Source organism: Balearica regulorum, chromosome 20 (genome assembly GCF_011004875.1).
Source record: "Balearica regulorum gibbericeps isolate bBalReg1 chromosome 20, bBalReg1.pri, whole genome shotgun sequence".
Lineage (NCBI taxonomy): Eukaryota > Metazoa > Chordata > Aves > Gruiformes > Gruidae > Balearica > Balearica regulorum.
Window position 1 is genome coordinate 10,237,416 of NC_046203.1, and position 21,364 is coordinate 10,258,779.

General features: G+C 51.1%; 1 protein-coding gene across 1 annotated transcript in view; it reads right to left on the bottom strand.

The window, feature by feature from the left end:
* LOC142604653 (uncharacterized) overlaps positions 1-21,364 on the bottom strand; it is a 95,612-nt gene that overhangs the window by 50,628 nt on the left and 23,620 nt on the right. The window contains exons 2-6 of the mRNA XM_075772638.1: positions 9,113-9,260; positions 8,198-8,356; positions 7,439-7,634; positions 5,705-5,848; positions 4,377-4,418 (exon numbers count right to left, since the gene is read on the bottom strand). Coding sequence (XP_075628753.1) covers positions 4,377-4,418; positions 5,705-5,848; positions 7,439-7,634; positions 8,198-8,356; positions 9,113-9,260 — 689 coding nt within the window. The remainder of the gene's footprint in view (positions 1-4,376; positions 4,419-5,704; positions 5,849-7,438; positions 7,635-8,197; positions 8,357-9,112; positions 9,261-21,364) is intronic.

Here is a 21,364-nt window from a genome sequence, read left to right on the forward strand (position 1 = left end):
ATTCCAGACCATATGACGTCATGCTCAGCATATAAAACTGGGGGAAGGAGGAAGGGGGGGGGACGTTCAGAGTGATGGCATTTGTCTTCCCAAGTCACAGTTACACGTGATGGAGCCCTGCTGTCCTGGGGACGGCTGAACACCTGCCTGCCATGGGGAGCAGGGATGGAATTCCTTGTTTTGCTTTGCTTGTGCGCGCAGCTTTTGCTTTACCTATTAAACTGTCTTTATCTCAAGCCAGGAGTTCTCTCACCTTCACTCTCCCGATTCTCTCCCCATCCCACCGGGGGAGCGTGAGTGAGCGGCTGGGTGGTGCTCAGCTGCCGGCTGGGGTAAAACCACAACAAGAGCAAACCCCATTTCTAAGCGACGCTGGGGCAGAGCATTGCACGCAGGAGACGCGGCCGTCCCCAGCACATGGCCATGAACCTGCAGCAGGACACGAGACACCGGTGGAAGTGCAATGCCCCATCAAGTTGCTTGAGCAGGAGCAGAGAAGCTGTCAGTCAAGCCAAGCCCCTTGCTGCAATTCTTCTGGCATATGGCAAGCCATAAAAGTCAGCAAGGGCACAAAAACTGAACCCAGGCAGAAGGTCAGATCATAAAAGGTTGAAGAGTAGCTGTAACTCTCATTAGAAGACGCCTCCTGGCTTGGTTAGATGGAGTAGCACTTTATTTCTTAAATAAAACCCACCGCGCTTCAGATCAACATACTCCATTCATTACATTTATCACAGTGATTTGAGTTGCAGTCAGTTATCCATAGACACCTTATCCCACCCGAGAAACTGGTTTCAGAAGGCTTCAGATAGCCGAGATATTATAGCTATCAGAAACAAGAACAACCATCTCCAGATAACACCTGAGAGGACCAGAGATATTGCTGGGCTCAAGCTGTCACTCACGCTTCCCCCACCAGCCTTCGCTACAAACCCACAGGGATACTCGGTATTAGCCCAGGTTATCCGAGGAGCTGGTATCCCACGAGGTCAAGGGAACCAGTGGCAGTTCCTCCATCAGGGCTTGTCTTAGGCAGGACAGACCAAGCACAAGCCTTTTATTGACATCGAAATACTGACAGGTATTTTAAAGACCGACATCCAGAGTACATACCTCTCCCAACTTATACAAGCTTCAGACTGATTTTAAAGAAAGGATGCTCTGGTAGTACTTCAGCTTTAAGCAATCAAAGTTGCTAACTAGAAATTAGCAATTAAATCTCCATTTACTGCTTTCAAAAATTATTTTTAAGATGGCCCTTCCTCCTAAACTTTAAGTAGAGCCAGCATTTCCTTTGCCACAAGAAACCCTAAGCTTTTTTCCTCTTCTTTGCAAATGAATTCTCTTAATCAAGAGCACCGCGTTGTGATTTGCTTTATTCAACTGGAATGTTTCTTGGTATAAAGTAAAACTAGCAAGAAAGCCCTGTAAAGTAAGATCTTTCACTCTGTATATTGGATATTTAAAATCCTCAACAAAAAAGAATTCTTAGTTAAAACACAGACTTGGTAACACACAAAACCTCACCAAAAAAAAAAATTTTTTTTTTTTTTTTGCCATCTAGGTCATAATAATGTCCAAGCTCATTTTGCTCCATGTTCTCTGCTGCCACCAAGCATTGCCTGACCCAGCAGAAATACACAGTCATGAATCGTGCCACACAGCAGCATCTCCTCCTGATTTTGCACGTGCTGAAGCGGAAGCAGAGACCAGCATTTGCTCAGCACACTCTTCTGGTTCGTTTGGCCTCCTGTTCCCTGGAAGTGTTTCTAAAAAATTACTCGCAAGGAGCTCCCCGGCTGCTGGTTTACACACGCCATAAAGCCCGAGCAGTAATACCAGCCTCACCCCACAATTTCCCTTTCGAGGTTGAAGGACAGCCTGCTGCCTGCTCGGACCTTCCTCCCAGCCCATCACCATGGATTCAGGCCATCCGGCTAACCGGAAAGATGCCACACTGCAACATAAGATTCTCGCCAAGTTCTAAACAGCAGAATCCAGGCTGAAAATTTAAACTCCTGGCAGAAGTGCTGAGATGCTAATAAGAGACCTGCCTGGGGTTTATGAAGGCCACAGAGACTGGCAAGGAGGAGGAACCAGCAGTCCCCGCTGCTGAAACGCTCTATTTGTACACACAGTGACCGTGTCAGACTACTCCTGAGCTGCTACTATTTAAGGAGCTACCAGCAGCTGTAGGACTGAATGAGACTGAATGAGTAATTGCAACACCGGTTTGATTCAATAACAAATGCGAACAGACACGCCATGAACAAACTGAGCATTTTTCATAGAGATTTCAGGGCGTTTTAATATCGAGAAGAAATCTCGGAAGTAGTTTGAACTGTCCAGATAATTAACACCGTGAAATTTTATCTCTTTGGAAATCAGTGAGATTTAAGCTTTATTTGAGTTTTGATTGAATGGTTTTAGGATCCCAGATTAAATTGCTTTGGCAAAAGCCATTCAGTTCAGTAATCAGCTCAGCCCTCTTGCTCACATTTAGTACAGGCAAAGAGAAGACAAAAGGTAGGAAAAGTGGCTCAATGCCATCCATGTCTCAAACATTTCTCATAAATCACAATCTACTAAAAAAAAAAACCCACAAAAGGAGTAGACTGCAATTCAGGTATACTTTAGGCTACCATAAACAATTAATCTATTGCCTTCATCCACTTACACCTTCCTCCACCATCACCCTAGCCCTCCATAATTTTTTAGCTCTAATTAGCAATTAAGGAATTCACCAATATATTAATCTACTTCTAAATGAACAAAGGCAGGGAAAGTGTAACCACAGAGTACAGCTTTGGATCATCCCTGCAGCAGAGCTGATCTGCTCTTTGTATTCAAACTGTAACACATCAGCAGCGCATTTTTTTCTTTTAATAAATCCAAACGTCAAAGATTCCGAGGCGCCTCTGGTCCTGATTAAGTGCTTGAAAAACAAACTTGTCCCAAATCCAGAATATCATTAACCTTCCCCTGTAGACCCATGAATTTCACCACTTTTCTTATTACTGCCACATCTCACCAATTCACACCCGCTGCTGGGGGAACCGCTGCCAGCGAAGCCGGCTGGCAAACGAGCATCGGATGGGGGGCACGTCCTCAACAGGATCCATCAGGACTTGAGGACCCATTGCAGGGAGGTAGAGACCACCTTTCAGACGTGCTCAGGACGAGTGATTTTTTGCCATTTCAGTTCATCATCATCCTTACCACAACCCAACCCATGAGCAGCCCCATCAGCGATCCAGCAGCACGCTCACCCGTAAGCCTGCCTGCTGCTGCGAGGCTTGTGTTGCGATTAAACCCTGGAGCGGACGGTACGAACCCAGCTGCCAAAGGCCACTTGGTCATACACGAAGCGGAGTTTGCACAAAGGAGTTAGCAAGGTGCAGCCGGACACTTTAAGCCAGGCGTGGGAACAGATACTAACGCCTGGGAGGGTGAGGGGAATACAGAGAGGAGTCCGTACCGCTCAGTAACACACACACAAAAATAAATCTCGATTTACATTTGCTGGCAGGTTTCCCCCTCAGGATGTCTCTTTGCATGAACTCAAACAACAAACCTTGGCTAGAAATCCCAGCTACAGCAGAAACATAAAGACTTGCAGCCTGCCTCGCTCGGAGCAATCCCTCATCCCGCCTGCAGCACACAGAGGGGCTGGAGACACGCTCCAACCTCCTGCTGGGTCACAGCAGCTCCCAGGAGGCGGCGGCAGCCCCCAGCCCCACGAGCACCGGTGGGACTCGGCAGCAGCCACCCCTCTCCCACCGCCAGACTCCCCGGGGAGCCACGCCAAGGAACACGATGCTTTGCAACCCCCAGAATCCCAACTGCCCCCTCCCACTGCAGAGCTTCAGCCTCTCCCACCCCCCCCAACGGTGGCCAGCAGCAGCAAGTCCTCCCCGGGCAGACGTCACGTCCCACGCCTGGGTAGCAGCAGCAGTCATCCAGCCTCCTGCTCTTTCCTGTACCACGCAGAGACCTGCCACCCTGCCAGCCTCACCATTTCCTTCCCTCCAAGCAAACGCAGCCGCAGACAGATCCACAAACACCCCTGTGCACGCAGGGCCTGACCCAGCTCATCACCACCTGCACCCAGCCACCCCTCTTGGGCTCAGTGCAAACCCTCAGGAAGGTCACCTAAACTCACCTTGGCCTCCACCAGCTCTGAGACATGTCAAGTTACGTTCAAACCATTAAAGAGAGAGATTGCAATAAGGAAAACGACAATGGCTTTTTACCCAATTGCTCATTTTAGCAACTCGTTTTCCCCCGGAGACATTATGGTGGTGAGACATCCCAGAGGGACACGGGGAGGGGTGTTCCCTGCACATACCTCCTGCAGCAACGCAGGAGAGTCATACCTGAGCAGACGAGTCCTCGATTTCATTGGTTTCTTTTGGCACCTAGACAGTTGGAGAGAGAAAGAGGAAAAACATCACTGCCCGAGGACCTGCACCGACTTAAGCACGTGCTTACTGTCGGCTCCAGGACTGGAGAGCGTGCTGGGAAGCATCGAGGGAGCGCACACTGGGAATCAGTTGTTCATAGCAACACGGAGGAAGAGCTTTTGATTAAACCTACCAAATCTGTGGGTGGTTTTTGCAGTTTCTTTTGGTTTTGAAGCTAATCAGTCCCGCGGAGGGGGCCAGCAAGGGACGGGAACTGACGTGATGTGGGGCAGAATTATCCCGTGGGTTCCCACTTGCAGTCAACTTACTGATGTTTAAAATAAAACCTTCTCCCTGCTGGGTAAGCTGCTGGAGCCGTTCTGGTGAGTGCTCCAGGCCTACAGAGCACAGCCCAACACAGTAAGAGCAGTTAAGAGGAGCCCATCACCTTGCAGGCTCAGAGGACACATCTTGTGGCTTTTAAACCAGGGATTTGTCCTTACTTCTCAGCTCTAGGGAGTGAGTCCAACTTAACTTGAAGCTACAGCCAGTACCTAGGGGCTGTCAGCATGAGAAAGGCCAGGTAGCATTCTGGGGATGACCACGGGTTACACTTGCTGGGAGCTCAGACACAGCGATCTCCCTTAGAGCAGGCAGACCACCAGTGTGACCTGCTCCACATTACATACTCAGCCCTCTCCGCATTTACTCCCTGGCAAAGCCAGCTCCTAGTTAATCCCTTATGATCAGTGCTGAACACTGTAATAAAAGTAAAATCCACAAAACTTCTATTTTCTAGCGATGCTGACAAAACAGAGGAGACCACCTTTGAAAGGACGATGCACCAAAGGATGCAATGCAGCAATCTTGCTGGGGGCGAGCAAGAATTTCAAAGTGATGTACAATTCCCGAGCACAGCTTTTACCCTCTCCCTCCCAAAAGCAAAGCTCCAGCTGCAGCATTACTCAACAGCTACTCCAAACTTTCCTGTGTTAAACACATGAGCACATACAGTCATACACACACACCCAAGCCTTCTTTGGCTCAGAAACTCTCCCTTTAACTCATTCCCCCTTTGCACCAAACCCATCTAGGACTTGAAGGGAGGGTTTGGGTGGTGAAAGAACCACCACCCCATGTGCTGGCCACCGTCACCTCCTCGCATCTCAACTCAAACTGGAGACACAAGTACTTCCAGGCTGAATTAACACCCCGGGTTGGGCCCTTCCTTTGAATCGTGTTACACCAAAGAGGAGCTTGGGCCAGCAGCCCCCAGATCTGTCAGCTGCCCTCAGCCACACCTCTGGCCAGGCTGGTGAAAGCTCCCACGGGGATCCGAAATGGTTGAGGTTGAAGGAGTGCGTGCACGTTGAGTTGTAGCTCCGGCAGTGCTCGCTGGCGGCTGTTGGGTCTCCCATCATGAAGGTCAGTTGCTGCAGAGAACCCTGGAGAGGAAGACGCACAGAAACCATAGCTTACCCACATGCTTCCTCCAGAGGAGAGGGCGAGGTCTGGAGTGGGGGTCTCCAGCCTCTCAGAGCCGGGGACATCTTTAGAAGATGCTTTAGGCCACCAGCACTCACTCCCCATCTTCAAGAGCTGGATGCAAAGATCCTGTGAACAAAGGCTAAGAGCCAGCAACGTGCAAGCTTCGAGTTAAACAGTGGATATTCAAGAGGTGCTAAGCACGCTGCAGGATCAGGCCCTTATTATTCACCTCCAAAAGAGCATCCTCCCCTGGCCTAGCCTGAGCAGCACCCTGGTGCAGGGGCAGCACCCAAAGGGACCCCTTGACAGGCTGATGACCGTGCGCCTGCAGGCAGCAAAGTCTTCCAACTCCACCACCACCTCCCGCACTCCCAGCCCCAAAGCTCTCAGCAAGGGCTGCTCGGCTGGGCGCTGCACAGGCTGGGAGCTGCTCTCATGCTGCAAAAGCCCTGTTGAAAACAAGGGTGCGTGAGGAGAGACACCAAAGGAAAATATTCTGTACAGGAGAGGATTTACAAAAAAAAGAACGAAGCGCGATACTGGACTCCCAGCACAGACCACCAGACAGAGGAGGTAGACATACAGAGACGCCCACTTGTCTGCAGAAGGCAAAACATCAACCTCCAAGGTTCTGCACTTGTCAGAATGAAAACTGACTCAAAAAGGGTTTCCATGCCGTACTAGACTGCCATCACATTTCCTTCATTAAGCTAAGGATGACTGAACTAATTAGCAACATGGCACCATTGACACTGGAGCAGCATGACACAACTACCCAGAGGGAACATCTGAGCTGGTTCCATCCACCCAGTGGTCCTCTGCCACCTCCCAGCAGCAGCAAATGCAGAGAGGAGCATGTCCAAGCTGCCAGCTGACCTCTTCACTACATGAGCTGAAATCTTCCTCCCCAGGCTGGAGGTGCAGCTCACTATAAACCAGGGACAAGGAGAGAGCTACCCCACAGAAATAGAGAAGAGCTTCAGACTGATGACACAAACCAGGGGTTGGCCTCAGAAATGCCACTTGGGCTTTTTCTGTAAGAGCCCTCAGTTTGTGTTTGGGGTTGACCATCAGATATGTCTCAACACAAAGCCTGACAGCCTTTGAACTTATCAGGCATTTAAACAAGGCCACCTACTTTGACTTGCTGGGAATCCTTTGCTTGTAAAGTCCTCAGAGGAGGGACTATCTTCAACACATGCATGGGACAAGCTGCCCAACCAAATGCTTTGCATGCTGACCGCACAGATGACTTCTGTACATGGTATAAGTCATGGTCAACAAGAGAGGATGAGTGTAAGTCTGTAACCTAGAGGTCTCTACTGCTGACCTGACTGCTGGCACTTCTGTTGCCCTGACCCAAAAGCAAGCACTTTGCACAATTCAAAGCCTTTGGAGAGCTCACCATCTCCATCCATGAAAATAAATGGTGTGTTTTAGGAAGAGAGGACAATGGATTCCTTCAGAGGGAGCTGCAACCTCACTTCACGCAGCTAGAGCAGACCACGTCCTCAAATACAGCCCTGCCAGGTCTGCCCAGCTCTCACCTTGAAGGGGATCTCAAAGGACTCGATCAGGCCTCCGATGACAATCAGCCCCTCAGTGTTCACTCCCATCCCGAAATAATTGGACCAGCTCACTCTGTCCACCAGCCGACAGTCCACATGCAACTCCAGCCTCTCCACGGAGATGCTGAGAGCAACTTGGTGCCAGTGTCCGTCGCCGAGAAAGGAAACTGGGAACCTGCACGCCCCGGAGGGGGAAGGGAAGAGGTACAACATGAAACTTAGGTCCTGCACCTTAGGCAGGACTAGACTTCACCCATATCAGCTCCCAGGGTCCCTCATATCCATCCTGAGTACAGATGCAAAAGACAGTAGAGATATTCAGTCTACCTTATTGTCACAAGTACGCACCATCGCTTCTCTTCCAACATGGGAATGCTATTTCTATCCAATGGATTTGGGCACATCTACAACCAGTTGAGGTGTCTGGGAAATTATTGGTATTTGTGTCTCTCCCCACTTGATTTATCCCCAGGTATTTGCACCTTTTTGTTCTTTGCTGTTTTCCAGATCTGCATCATTTTGACAGAGTGGAGTCAGGCAGTGCCCACCTGTGTGTGCAGTTGCACCACCAGGTCTGAGGGACCATCACCCAGGTGGGGGGACATGACCTTGATTCAGCTGAGGTGGCATCAGAGCAGCACTGCTCAAAGGCCCTTGTGGGAAACTTTATCTCTGGCCTCAGAAGTAGAAAAGGAAGCATGAAAAGGCATTAAAAAAGGCATCTGAGCAGGAACTTACTCGTAGTGTCTCCTCCTCGTGGTGACAAAGACCAGGGCGTACGGGCTAATCCTGATCTGGAAGAGCACGTGGCTCCGATGGCTAAGGATGGTCACTAGGCTGGTGTCCTCCTTCAGTGAGTACCTGAGCTTCATCAGCACGCTCAGCTCATCTGCAAACCTAACAGAAAGCAGCAACACAGGGCATCCTGCAGCAGCTGCTGTGTCACCATGAACTGCCCTCTTAGGACAAAAAAACCCCGAGTCACAGCACAAACAAATTCAACAAGAACAAAAAAACCAAGAGCAAACAATCATTCAGGTTGTAAGGTCAGGTACTCAAACAGAAGCAGCCAGGCCAGAATTAGTATTACCCATATAACCGTAATGCATCCCTTGAAGGGGCAATGCTTAGGTGGCTGTGCATGATTTTGCATGGGACTCCTGCCCCGTCCACTGCTAAGGTTGGATGGTAACCCTCTTAACAAGCAGCTCCTCAATGCTGCCTTCTCTCACCGTGTCCTTGCCCACAGCAAGCTATAGCCCCGTATCAAGTATGGCAAAAGTCCGACCTGGTCTATGCGTCCACAGACCAGTGCGCTGGCATCAAGCAATGCTGATAGATACGGCTGTGCTGCCTCTCTTGCTCTCTCCAGTTACGTGCTGGAGCAGAGAGGTCTTCCTCATGGGAACACCAAGAAAACACATTCCTGGAAACGGTCAGTCAAGCACTGTGCTGATGTGTCTTCCCTGCACACAGCCAAGAAAGATGGAAGAAAGGGAGGAAGCACTGAGCTCATAAGAGCTCAGTTGTCTGATGTGTTGTCTTCTCATTGTTATCAAATGGGGTCTTAATGTAGCCCCTCAAACCAACAAGCATGCATGAAAAGCTTTTGAGGACCACCACCCCAGCCCCATCCCCCTGAAGGCAGCCTACCTGTCCCCAAACGCCTCCCTCGTCGGGATGTTGAGGGTAGCGTACTGCCCGATCTCCAGGATGCTGCAGTTGGCTTCATCGTAGCCAAAGGAAATATTGCTGAGGTCCTGTGCACGGGAAGTAATTTTGTCCAGCAAGTTCACTTCATCTGCATTGGGGGAGAAGAAAGAGATGCTCAGTAGCTGAGATACCTTCACTACAGGGCTCTGCTCTCTTCGTTCTTCCTATTAGACAACAGACAAAACCCCCAGGAATAAAAGAATGCAATTTGGGGAAATTAAAATAATTCACAAATTCAGTGAAGTCGGACCAAGACAAACATTCAGATAACTTCAGAAGCAGCCAGGTGATATTTTTGAAAGAGAATACGTGCTTGAGGCCAGTGTCCCAAAGACATGAAGGGTCATTCCTACCCCAGCAGTGGTGGTACCTTTATGACCATACAGCTGGGATACTCAGGGCTGTAAAGCAGATCCTGGGACACAAAATGTCCTAAACCACAAATCCTGGATCAGCTGGGGACAGAAAATCCCACTCAGTCCTTTCCCAAGCTTCCTTGTTGAAGTTTGCCCAATTTCAATCAAGAATTCCCCTTTCCCAGCAGGCAGAAGGCCTGCTTTCAGAACTACGCTGTGAACGTGCAAGATGGTTTGAACTGGGCGAGAGCCCCTGCTCTGGGCTGTTTGGCAGCACCGTCACTTCAGTCTCATGAGGAGCTTTTACCTCCCTTGGTGAACAGAGACATTCCCTTTCCAAGGTCATACTTTAATTAAATAATCCTTCAACTACAGAAACACCTGAACAAAAATTTGTTTAAAACCACAAGGTTTCTTGTTCCCCTCCACTCACAAAAAAAACAAACAAACAAAAAAATTGCAGACATCTGGCTTTACCCAGACACACTGTTTCTACCCTCCAAGACATCTACAACCAGGTCCCTCCTTTCTCGTCATCCCTTTATGCTGCTGGGCAGCATGGCAATAACCCTGCCACCTGCGAGGGGTGGGGACGAGGGACGGACCCAGGGCAGCACCCATGGGCTCAGCCTTGCAGGAGGGGTCTGGATCACTCTGGACCCACAGCCCCCTTACTGGGAGGGCCTCGACAATCCCACTTGATGAGTCGTCAGTGGGAATCCTGCCACTACCATCTGCACTAGCATCTGCCATCACTTGGGAGGCATCCAGCCTCTGCATTCAGTCTAATTCCCACTGTCGATGAGGTGTGAGATTTATTTGAAGGCAGATGAACAGCCTCAGGCATGCTGCAGCCTGACAGGAGATATACGCACCGTATAGATCCACTGCTCTGGAAAACAAGTCATCAATCGAGCAGAGAGCTGCTTTGATTCAGTTCAGATGCTAACACAGCAGTCCCACCACCACCTCCTCAGAAGATTTTGCAAGGGAAAGAGCCCTGTGCTGGGAAGGAGGGGAGGGAGGGGGGTCCTGCAGGAGACGCTCCCCGCACGGTCACAGCATCGACATGTTCCCAGGCAACTCTCAGCTCAGCAACGTGAACGTGCAACAGCCTTTGGCAGCAGGAACATTGCAAAAATGGCACCAAGCCAGGCAGGGTGCAGGGCTGAGCCCCTCGGGGATGTGAACAGTCATAACCCCTGAAATGGTATGAGTTGGCAGAGTTCATCAGTGTCGCAAGTGATGTGCACGTACAGCATGGGGAATTAATCCGAGACCAAACACAGCTCACTGAGGGGAAAAAAAAGAGTACCAGGAATGTTTGTCCCTTCTCATTCCCAAGCAGTTTTGGGGGGTGATTTCCCAGCTGCTGGCACCAATGGGTGTGCCACGACCTGCACGTTCCATCTCCAGGGGCTGCAGCCCCCATCCCTCATCAGCTTTGCTGGTGATTACAGGCAGACAAGTGTGAATCCAGTGGACTCTACCAGGTGAAGCACCTTCCTACACAAGCTGCAGCTGGGGATTAGTACTAGAAACAACATGCTTATGCAGAAGTTTTCCTGGGCAGGGTACGGCTTTAACACACAACTTGAGCATTTGCTGAAAGTTAAACCCATGGTTCGTGATAACATGTGCATCTAGGGTTCAAGTCAAGCACGTGCTTGGTGCTTTCACAAATAAAGTAGCAGAGACTCCTCTCCCCGTGGTCTAAGAACTGGAGGTAGCTGGAGAGCGATCACGGGGCAGGGGTACACTGGCAGGTTTAAACAGCCAGGGTTGGTGGTTGCCTCTGGACCCCTCACCAACCCCAAGAGAAGAATTTGGCATAAAAGAAAAACAGAATTAGGAGTGAAATTAATGAGATCTCAAGGCCCAGGCAAGGGGATGGTAGGAAGCACAGCCCATCACAGCCGAGGGAGCAGTGCCCACAGCATGGAGCACCAGCACACATTGCACCTATCAGCCAAGGGAGAGACGAGCTGATCCCACTGCGTGCCCAGAGGAGCTGCGCACCGCTGTGGCCTCTCCCATGGCAGCCATCAGAGCCTGACCATCACGGGAAGGATTTAGTCGTGTTCCCATCCCCATGGATGACCTCCCTATGAGCACCTCTCTACATGTTTGCATGCACATGGGAAGGGCAGAGCCAGAGCCAAGTACAGCCCCCGCATGATGCGGGCAGTTCAGAGGATGATGCCAAACCTCTACTAGAGACAAGCAAGGACAACCAAAAGGCAACAGGTCATTTCAACCCCCAGAGAGGGTCAGCACTTCCACCCTGGCAATCTGCTGCGCAGTTATACCCTGGGCAGATCAGCCACTGCAAACACCACTCTCGTCTCCCTGGCTTCCCCCGTAAGCCAGAAGAGAAATGTTGCAGTAAACGATGCACCTCTCAGGCACCAGCCCTCATGCAGCCCCAGGGAAGCTGGAAAGCAGATGCCCTTCTCCCGCTTTACCAGCTCCAGACCGCAGCTCTTCCACATGCACTGCCTTTTCTTCCCACCCCCTGTTCTCCAGAAGCAGCTTTCCATGTATTTATTTTAGCACATCTGGCTAGTTTCTGCGCCAGCGGGGCCTCAGAAACGCCTGCAGCAGAAACCCACGTTGCATCAGCCAGGAAAGCATCACATGGGATTGATCTACTACAGACACCTTGAAGACTGTCTTGCTGCAGTAGCTGCAGCTCATGGCACCACGCTCTCATCCCAGGGCAGAAGCTGATGCACTGTGAGGTTATGACACAGGATTTGGTGCTCAACCAGCCTCAACACCAACGCTTGTACTTGCAATGTCTCCCCAGGATTAACTAAGGGTCAACTCTCCACCCTGACACTGCTGGATTTCTGGTTGTTACAAAAACATCAGGGATTTACTGTAAATTTCAAAGCAGGTTTATTTTCTCTCTTTGCCTTAACCTCTGGGAGCAGACGTGCTGCTTCTCAAGGCCACAGAGTATGAGTACCTGTGGAAGCGATTCTCAGCTGCAGGGTTTGAGTCACCGGCTACCAGAGATTGGGGTCACAGCCCTTCTGGGAGCAGATTGATCCCAGGCAGGTGGATGCTGAGGATGCAGTGAGTGCAGTCACTGCAGCAGGCAGAGACAGGACAGATGATACATCTGACAGTAGTCAGACGTTTCTTTACACAAAAAAAAAAAAAAAAAAAATCTTGTTTTCTCATGAGCTTTCAGCTTTCCTAGGGCTCAGGTGCCTTGTCCCTACAGGCATTCACCCCACTGCCTTGCTTCACAGCCAGCCCTCCCCATGTCCTTCCAGTGGCCATCAGTGAGCAGTTCTGCTCACAAACGCTCTTTCTACCACTGCTGAGCAACCTCCACCAGCAGCATGCTCCCACCTCCACCCTAAAGGCCGTGCTGCCCAGGGCCCCAGAGGCAGGGCTCACAGTCCAGCTGTGTTTGCATTGGGCTCTAGACTTGGGTCCTTCCTTGCTCCCCTGCAGAAAAGCCAGGCAAGACTGCGCGTGGTGCACATTCAGCATGTCAAACCAACACCTTTGCTATTCAACCTCAACCCAAAAGCGTGCAGAATGGCTATTTCTATACTGGAAAGCAGATTCCTGGAGTTCAACAGCTGCTGCCAAATTCAGCTTGCCTCTGGGCTCCTAAAGCAGCGCAGGAATCTTCCCAGGCAGCCCAGTGCCAGGGAGACTTGTGCACGGGCCAACCTCAGCAAGGACAAGCACTGGCCAGTGGAGCCAGAGCCAAGAACGTGGCACCCCAAGCTTGAAGTTAACCCGCAGTCATCAGGGTGCCAAGCATGTTCTGGGAAAAATGCTTCCAAGGATGGGGAGCACAGCAGTCAGTGCAGACACCTACAAAAAAGCCATTAGGGATACAGCATGGAGCTGTTGAATCGCACCTCACCAGCACATTGTGCTGCCTGGTGTTGTGCCAGGAGGTCTCTGCCTCCAAGGGCCCAGAAACCATACCAAGAGAAACAGCCAGACTGACCTTGGGCTTTAGTACGGACATCCCAGCAATCCTAAACTCAGGCTAGAGGAGGAAGCCAGCAGAGCCTTGCAAAGCTCAGCAAGGGAAGATGCACTCTCCAATTATCAGCAGCATGCCCTGGATCATCATTACCTCCACTGCCTTGGTCTGAGCACACTGGTGCACTTTAAGAGATGGTTATTTAAAAGCCTAAGACATCTTGTTTGTTTCCTTTGTAAAAAAGTTAAACAGTAAATAAAAAAATGTATGCACCCCTTTTTCAAAATGAAGTCCCTTAGAAAAACACACAGAAAGAGGGATTAAAGACTTTACCACACCACTGAGAAGTTATGTTCTAGCTCAAATATTAAGCACACAAAAAGCACCAGCATTTCCATGATGAAGGAGAAAAGAAAGCAGAGAGGGGCTGCATACATCCCTGCACTGCTTGGTGCTGAGGACTTTGTCAATGTGTCTGCATCAGGCCACAAGCTCCACGTTTTCAGTACAGGGTTTTCCTGCCCTCATCAGTCTTTTGGCCCCACACAGAGTTAAAATTCCCAAGGAACAAGAGGAGAAACAGGAAACACAGGCAATAACCTGGTCAGAGTGGGGACCCAGAGGACAACCCCAACGGTAAAGCCATCCTTGGAGGAGCAGGGTGGGCAGACAGGGAACCTTGCAGAGAGGGATTTTTGGTTACCCCACAAGGCCAACTGGGAACACGCCTGGTGCACAGGCACCCAACAGCCTGGGAAGGTGCAGGGAGCACCAAGGGCCAGCTGCTCCCCAGGGGCTGGGGGACCCCAAGGGTGGTGAGCACAACGGGCAGCGCCAGCCACCGGGAACAGGGTCCACAGGCGGCCCCAGGCAAGGCTAGCCATGGGCCAGGGTCCCCCACAGAGCACAGGCAAGTCCAAGGGGAGACACGGGCTGGTCTGGAAACAAGGCTACAGCGTGGGTGCAAAGTCCACCCAAGAGACAAACGTGCAAGGGGTCCTACCAGGAGACAAGCAACACCCAGCACAGGTCCATGGTCCATCCAGGAGGCAAAGCCAGAGGCAGGGCTGGAGGCAAGCACCCTACACCATGGCTGAGGGCACAGGGCTGAGCTTAAATAGGGCTCCTGGGAGGAAGGTGTGGGTGGAGGGGCCAGGTGAGGCTGTCAGGGCCATTAAGGCCCATTAGTGCTCTCAGGGACCAGACAGGGTTCAGTAGTGGTCCTCCACCACCACATCCTATCCCTGGGGCTGCATCCCAGAGGAAGGTGTTCCTGGTGGGGGGCATCCCAGGTTGCAGATACAGAAAAGCAACCATCTGTGCTTTCCTCTGGCTCGCACGCAGACACGAAGCTTATGCTCAGCTTTAGATGCTCCCCAAAGAACAGAAATAAGGGAAAGGGAATGATATTAAACAACACAAACCATAACAGGAGCCCTGGGAGAGCTCCTAACAGGGTCTGTCAGACTGAGTCACTTCCCCTGGATGCAGCACGGCTGGTTGGGACTTGAAATAACTGGGCTGGACGAGCCCTGGGGACAACCCCGGAGGACAGCCCTGGTGCCTGCTGGCTGGGGAATGGAGCGTATGACCTAACGGGTCTTCTCTCCCTCTAATTTCTGAGTGCCTTCTGAAATGTCCTGCCAGAAGTCTGCTTAGGATCACAAGCCATGCACTTCAAACTCTAAATTACAGAGGCTTGTACATCACAGCCAAAATTTAATATTAAAGGCTCTCTGCATTAAGTGATGGAAAAAGAGGACTTTATACTGGGGCAAGGGTTTCCTGGCACCTCACACCACTGACACCACCACATTAGCACAGGCATGGTCTGTAGCCAAGCATCCAAAACAAGACAGCCCTCCCAAAACACCGATGCTCCTCCACTCCCCCCTCGATGGCTCACACTCCTCTACCCTTTGCCTCTTGAAAGACGTTCTCGGGCTTGGAGGTTGTGCTTGACCTTCTCTGGACCAAGAGGACCCAAGATGGCAGCTTCGTATTTGTTTGGACTTGCCTGATGACTCTGCACATTGAGTGAAGAAAGTCAAGGACACCTCGGTAGTGTTGTGTTTGCAGGACATCAACTCTCCAGCAGCTCTTCCTGCTTCTCTTTCTATCCTAGCATTGCTTGTAATGTAAATAATGTCCACGGCAGTCATCCGTGTCACCTCCTGCGCCACGTTTGTCTCCTACTGTTCCCATTTCCCTTGTCACCTAATAATTTCTTTTTAAGGGCAACACCACCAGCCACACGAGACGAGGTTTAAGCCGAAGCGCACACAGCTTGCAGTGATAGACCTGCATTCAGAGGGTTATACAACAGGATTTCAACCTTCACCTCCCTGCTCCGGAGAGCAGAGATAATTTGGTTTTGACCCAGTGGCTGCAAGTTGAAGGGGACAGAGCCAAAGCAGGAAGAAAAAGAAAAAGCACATTTCTCACCGAGAACGTTGTACCTATTAGTGGAAGAGTGAATGCAACCACCCACCCACAGAGAGGACAGAAAACTTCAGGGAAGCGAAACCTTTTCAGAAGAAAGAGCTAGCCATACACATTGTTTAGACAGGAAAAATCGGAGCACAGGCTTCTTTTCAAGCTCGTTACGCAGATCTGCAGGCGTGCTGCCGCTCCTTTGTACGGGCCCAGCACGGGGGGCTCTGCCGGGATGGGGCTTCTGGGGACAAAGCCTGGGGAGGAGGAAGGGTTGCTGGAAGTTGAGGATGACCTCGAATAAGGATACGCTGGCTACGAGAAAAAGTAGGCCAAGTGGCAGAAAAAGAAGAGAGCCCGCGAGAGCAATGGGAGCTGGAAAGCAAAGAGTTTAAGAATTGCTAAACCCACGATGGGGACAGCGAAACCAGAGTGGCCACGGGACTGGGGAAGTGGCTTGGTGGGCATTTCAGCCTTCAGATCATCAGGTCTCCTCTCTGCAAATCCCAACTGCCCAAGCCATGACATAGTGTGAAAATCTCATCCCGTTAACTGAAAGAGCGTTTCCTGCCCTGGCGAGGACACGGAAAGGCTTTGCAAACATGGAGCAAATCAGTGTCCTGACAGCTGAGAAACAACAGTCTGAAGACCCTTTTGAGAGAGGTGCTGGGAAGGGCTGGGAGGAAAGCTCACAACGGTTAGCTGCTCTGCAGGACTTGATGGCCTCACTTGGGTTGGTTTGGTTTTGTTGGGGTTTTTTTATAAGAAAACAAGAAAGAAGCCACTTCTAACCTTCCCAAGACGTGTACTGAGAGATCCCACACAGCTCCTCAACCATCTCCTTCCTGAGCCAACCAAGAGAGTTAACCTCAACCCAAAGCTCCTGGTCTGTAGGAAAATGCTCTGGGGTGCTACACATCACCCCAGCCTTGCACACCCCTCACCTCCCGGGCCATGTGCACACCTGGGGTGTCTCTGTCCCCTCTTCTCCACTTATCCTCCCCAGTTCCTCCTTTCTCTGCTCTGTGCATGCACGTCCTGTCCCCTCCTGGAGCACCGACAGCACATGCTATTGGGTTGAGCTCAAATCCTCACTTTACTCAGGCCAAACACTGTGAAACTGATGTTTTATCTATATTCACAGCTTAATAGGTTTAGCTAGAGGGGTATTTTAAAATGGATTTCATTTAAACCTGTGCAAACCCCGCACAGCCCCTCTTCAATCTGTCCGAGTCTGCCTCACAGCAATTAAACTTAATTACTGAATTACAGTGAATCAGCATAAACCACATTTGAATTGGTCTACAATGGCTATACAGAGGATTCTGTGGGATTAATTTCAAAACAACTGAAAAACATACTAGTAAAACTTGTGTGACACTGAGTGGGGACAGGTCCCAGAAACATCAGCCCTCACTGTCACTAGTAAATAAGCTGCTTTTTGTTGCTCCATTGTCAACGTAAATTGATAGCAAATTCTGCAAACTATCACACTCCAGGGGCTCGTTTCCAGCACCAGCTTCCAAGAACCTCCCTCTCTGTTGTTTTGTTTTATAGGGTTGGAAGACAGACACGTAAATACACACAAAGCCACTGGAAAAAAGCAACAAAGGGATAATGGTGAAAACCTCCTCTGGGTGGGATGGCCAGCACCAAGCCCATGGCACAGCCAGAGTTTGTAACCCTGATTTTCAGCATCCTCTTGTGCTGACGGAGAGCGCACGCACGTTGGTGTGCTCACACACACACACACACACCCCCAAGCTCCCATGGCCAAGGCTGGGTCTGGATTTAACAGACTTCAAGGTCAGGGCTACAAGGAAGTCCCTCCAGCCCCATCCCTGGCTCCAACAGCAGATGCTTGCAGGAGAGGACAGGAAAAGGGCAGGAACGGAGCGAGTCTTTCCTGCTGCTTCCTCCCAGCTCCCTGCAGCGTGAGGATTTGCTGAGCCAAAGGCAGCGTCCGTGTTAGCAGCCGTCGGCGGAGACTTGACCTCAAGTCTCTCCTGTCCTGGGGAGCACGGGAGGATATTCTGCTCAGCTGGCTGGGCTGCCCGAGAGATCCCTGAGCACACCCCGCTTGCTTTCTCTCCCTTGTGAGCTTTCACGATGTTTTGTGAAGTCTTAAACCCCTCCTAAGGCAGAATGGGATGGTTTGTTAAAATCTCAGCAACACGTTGTGGGGGGAGCAAAGCTACAAGCAGCACAGCAGCAGCCCCTTCGCCGGCTACGCTCTCCGAGCGGCGGGAGGGAGGGAGGTGGAGGGGTTTGGTTCAGCTCCTAACTCTCCTGTCTTCACCAAATGACAGGAGGATCAGCAAAATACACACCAGAAGCTACAGAACTGAAATGAAGAGGTAGAGGTGAGCAAGGCAGAAAGATTTCTTACAAAAGGAAATGCAATTTCAGAGTTTTGAATGAAGCAGCACTTTGATGGGAAATAGCTACTTTTGAAATACCTCGGTCCCCTTCTTCTCCATTACAAGTTGATCTTCACAAATGTTTCTCCAGCTTAACCTCCCATTGTCTTAGACGAGTTATTTTAAAGTCTGGCAGAAGTTCAGCTCGAGCTATTATTTAACAATGTTGAAAGTGTCTTGAGTAACAAGGGAAACGGTTGGGTTAGTATTATCTTCTGCTGCAGACATACACATCTGGGAGAGATTACAGCCTGAGAAAATAAAAATAAATATGTCCACAGAGCCCATCCTGGGAATTCCTCTCATTTCAGCAAATAAGGGCTTGGTGCACCCCAAAACCAAACCTTTCCTCCAAACTCCCCTGCTCCCCCTCCTTCCACTAGTGATGAATTGGTCCATTTGGTTTAGTCTAACGGCGATTTTAAGCTGTACGTATAACCCAAGGCTGAGAAACCAAAGCTTAAACCTGGTATCACTGGTGATGTGCAAGGCAAGCCAGACCTAAGGCGATACGCCCAGATGTTACTCCCGGTGAAAGGCAACCAGAAGAAGTCCGATCGTGTGCCAGCAGCCATCCGTCACACCGTGACAAAGCACACGTTGGCTCGGGATCTCTGCGGCTCCTGTTTTCCAAGTTATAATCAAAGTATCAAAAAACTGCAGGAAAGTAGCGGCAGTAAAGCAGTGCAAGGTCCTTTGTGCTTTCAGACCCAGGGCACCTTACGTTCAAACACCGGCGCTGCCTCGTCGGGTCAGACAACGGCACCCGCGAGCGCAGCTTCATTCCTGGTAGTGGTCACAACCGGAGGGAGCAACAGCAAATCCGCCCAGCTGGCGCAAAAAGGAGTCTCGGGATAACTGAAATCCGTGCAGACCGTGCCCACGAGCATCCGCACAGCATCCACGCGGGAGCAGGGCTCGTGCTGTCCCCAGCGGTACACGCATGTCCTTGCCGACCGAGTTCCCCAGGAAAAATGCCAACCGAACACAATATATCCAAACCGCTGCTGCTGCCTCACCTGCGCTGCTCGAGCACATCTACCTACGTAGTGGCTCACCCTGATGATTCAGCCCGTTGCCCAGGTTTTCATTTCCTTTTCCACATGATCACAGCTAAATCGATTTTCCTTTTGCACAGGTGAAGAAATGAAGCAGAGCTAAAGTTGGGAGGCACCGTGAAGATACGTGTTGAGATAAGTAGGATGTACGTGTGCATATCCTAGTCGAAGGGAAGAGCAATACATACCAAAGTTTTTAATCTCAGCATTGACCAAACCGATTGCTATTTTCTTCATTGCAGCCAAAAAAAATCAGAGGGATTTTTCCCTACCCTGGCTGATTTTCACCTCTCAAACTCTGCTGCCAGCAGACCCGAGGGGCAGGAGTCTCTGGCAGAGCTAGAGAGGCACAGGCAGAAGGGCAACCCCCGTACGAGCCAGCCGTATCCCGAAAGCATCCTTCCAAAGCTTTCACCTTCCATGTGCTCGCAGGACCTTCGCAGAGCTGCCTGCTCTGCTCCTAACATCAAGCCCTGGCAAGCGCAACCCTCTCCTTCTGCTGGGTCTCACCGGATTCACCACAAACATGTTTTATCAACCTCCCTGCAGTGGCCCAGAAGATTAATTGGCCAGAGGAAGGTCAGGGAGTCAAGACAGCTTCATGTTCCAAACTTGCTAAGAGCTGATGACTTCACTCAGGGAAAAATCATCTAAAGGTTTGGCTCAGGTCACCCCCACCTCGCTCACCTGGGCAGTAGTTTGTTACTGCATCCCTGCAAGAGGAGCTGCAGGATGGGCGACGATCCTACCCAGAATTTACCGTGCCCTTGGCCTTGCGCCCTCCAGCCCCATCACACGCTTGCACACCCACAGAGCTGGCAAATTCACACTCGGATCCGTTTTGACTTGTACAAATTCATGAATGCAGGGATGACAAGAGGCTGGAGAAGCAAACCGCAGAGGCTTTGCAACAAACTTCTTCGCAGTGAGCACGAGACCCCAGCGTTTGCGATGGTAGATCGTGCCCCAGCCAGAAACCCCTTGGAAGGGGGGGGGGTGTGTGTGCAGGAGGAGGACACCCACATCCACGTTTAAAGCTGTGTTTCCAGCACACCAGCCTGCAGAGAAAACCTTGAAACCGTGACTCCGAAGTAATGCACGGTCCCGAAAGCGCAGGGCAAACATGACAGCTACCCCCACGAAGCGGGATGCACACCAGCGCTGCCCGTCTCCTGGCTTTGGAGAGAAGCTGGCACTCAGGGAAGGAGCTTGAGGGCAAAAGGCAGGGGACACGCAGAGGACATGGGGCCGGACACAAGGCTGCCAGGGACACGCTCCCGTGCTGTGCCAAGCACGGCGGGCAGAGAGCCAGGTCCCCAGCCATGGCCGGGCTCCCGGGCACGGTCTGCTGCCTGCCTGGCAGCGAAGGGACCAGGGATGCTTCACGGGAGCTCGGTGGAGACGCGAGGTCCTGACTGCTGGCAGGGAAAGGCAACTCCTGGCTGTTTTTCTCGAAAGCTTGGGGTCTAATGCAAGAGACTCCCTGTTGCACAAGTGTCTGGCAAACCTCTTCCCTCTGTCCAAACCCATCCTAACTCAGGGAAACTCTTTCCTAGCCATGCCTTCGTTCTGCAAGGTCAATTTTCCCCTTGAAAAGAATGGTTACAGATCAGCGCACGGTTCACCTTAGCTAAAATACAGCCGCTTCATGCTGCAATTCATCACTTTGGAGACACTGGCATTCCCTGCAAAGCAGCAAGGGTCCCAGGCTGAGGGAGAGGTGACAGAGAGATGCTGCTCCCGTGAGCCCACGCCTGCCCCAGCCCCAGCCTGCGGGAGCCGGACCTGCCTGAGCTGAGCTTTGCCATCGCGCCTTGCAAGAGCCTCTGCCGGCTCCTGTTACTCAGCGAATGACTAATGCCAGAACCAAAATTAGTACAGTGCACTCAATTACAGGGAAGGTTTTCCACTGCAGGCAAGCGAAGCGCACGGCGCTTTGCAGGGATCTATTTCTGCTTCCTTCGCTT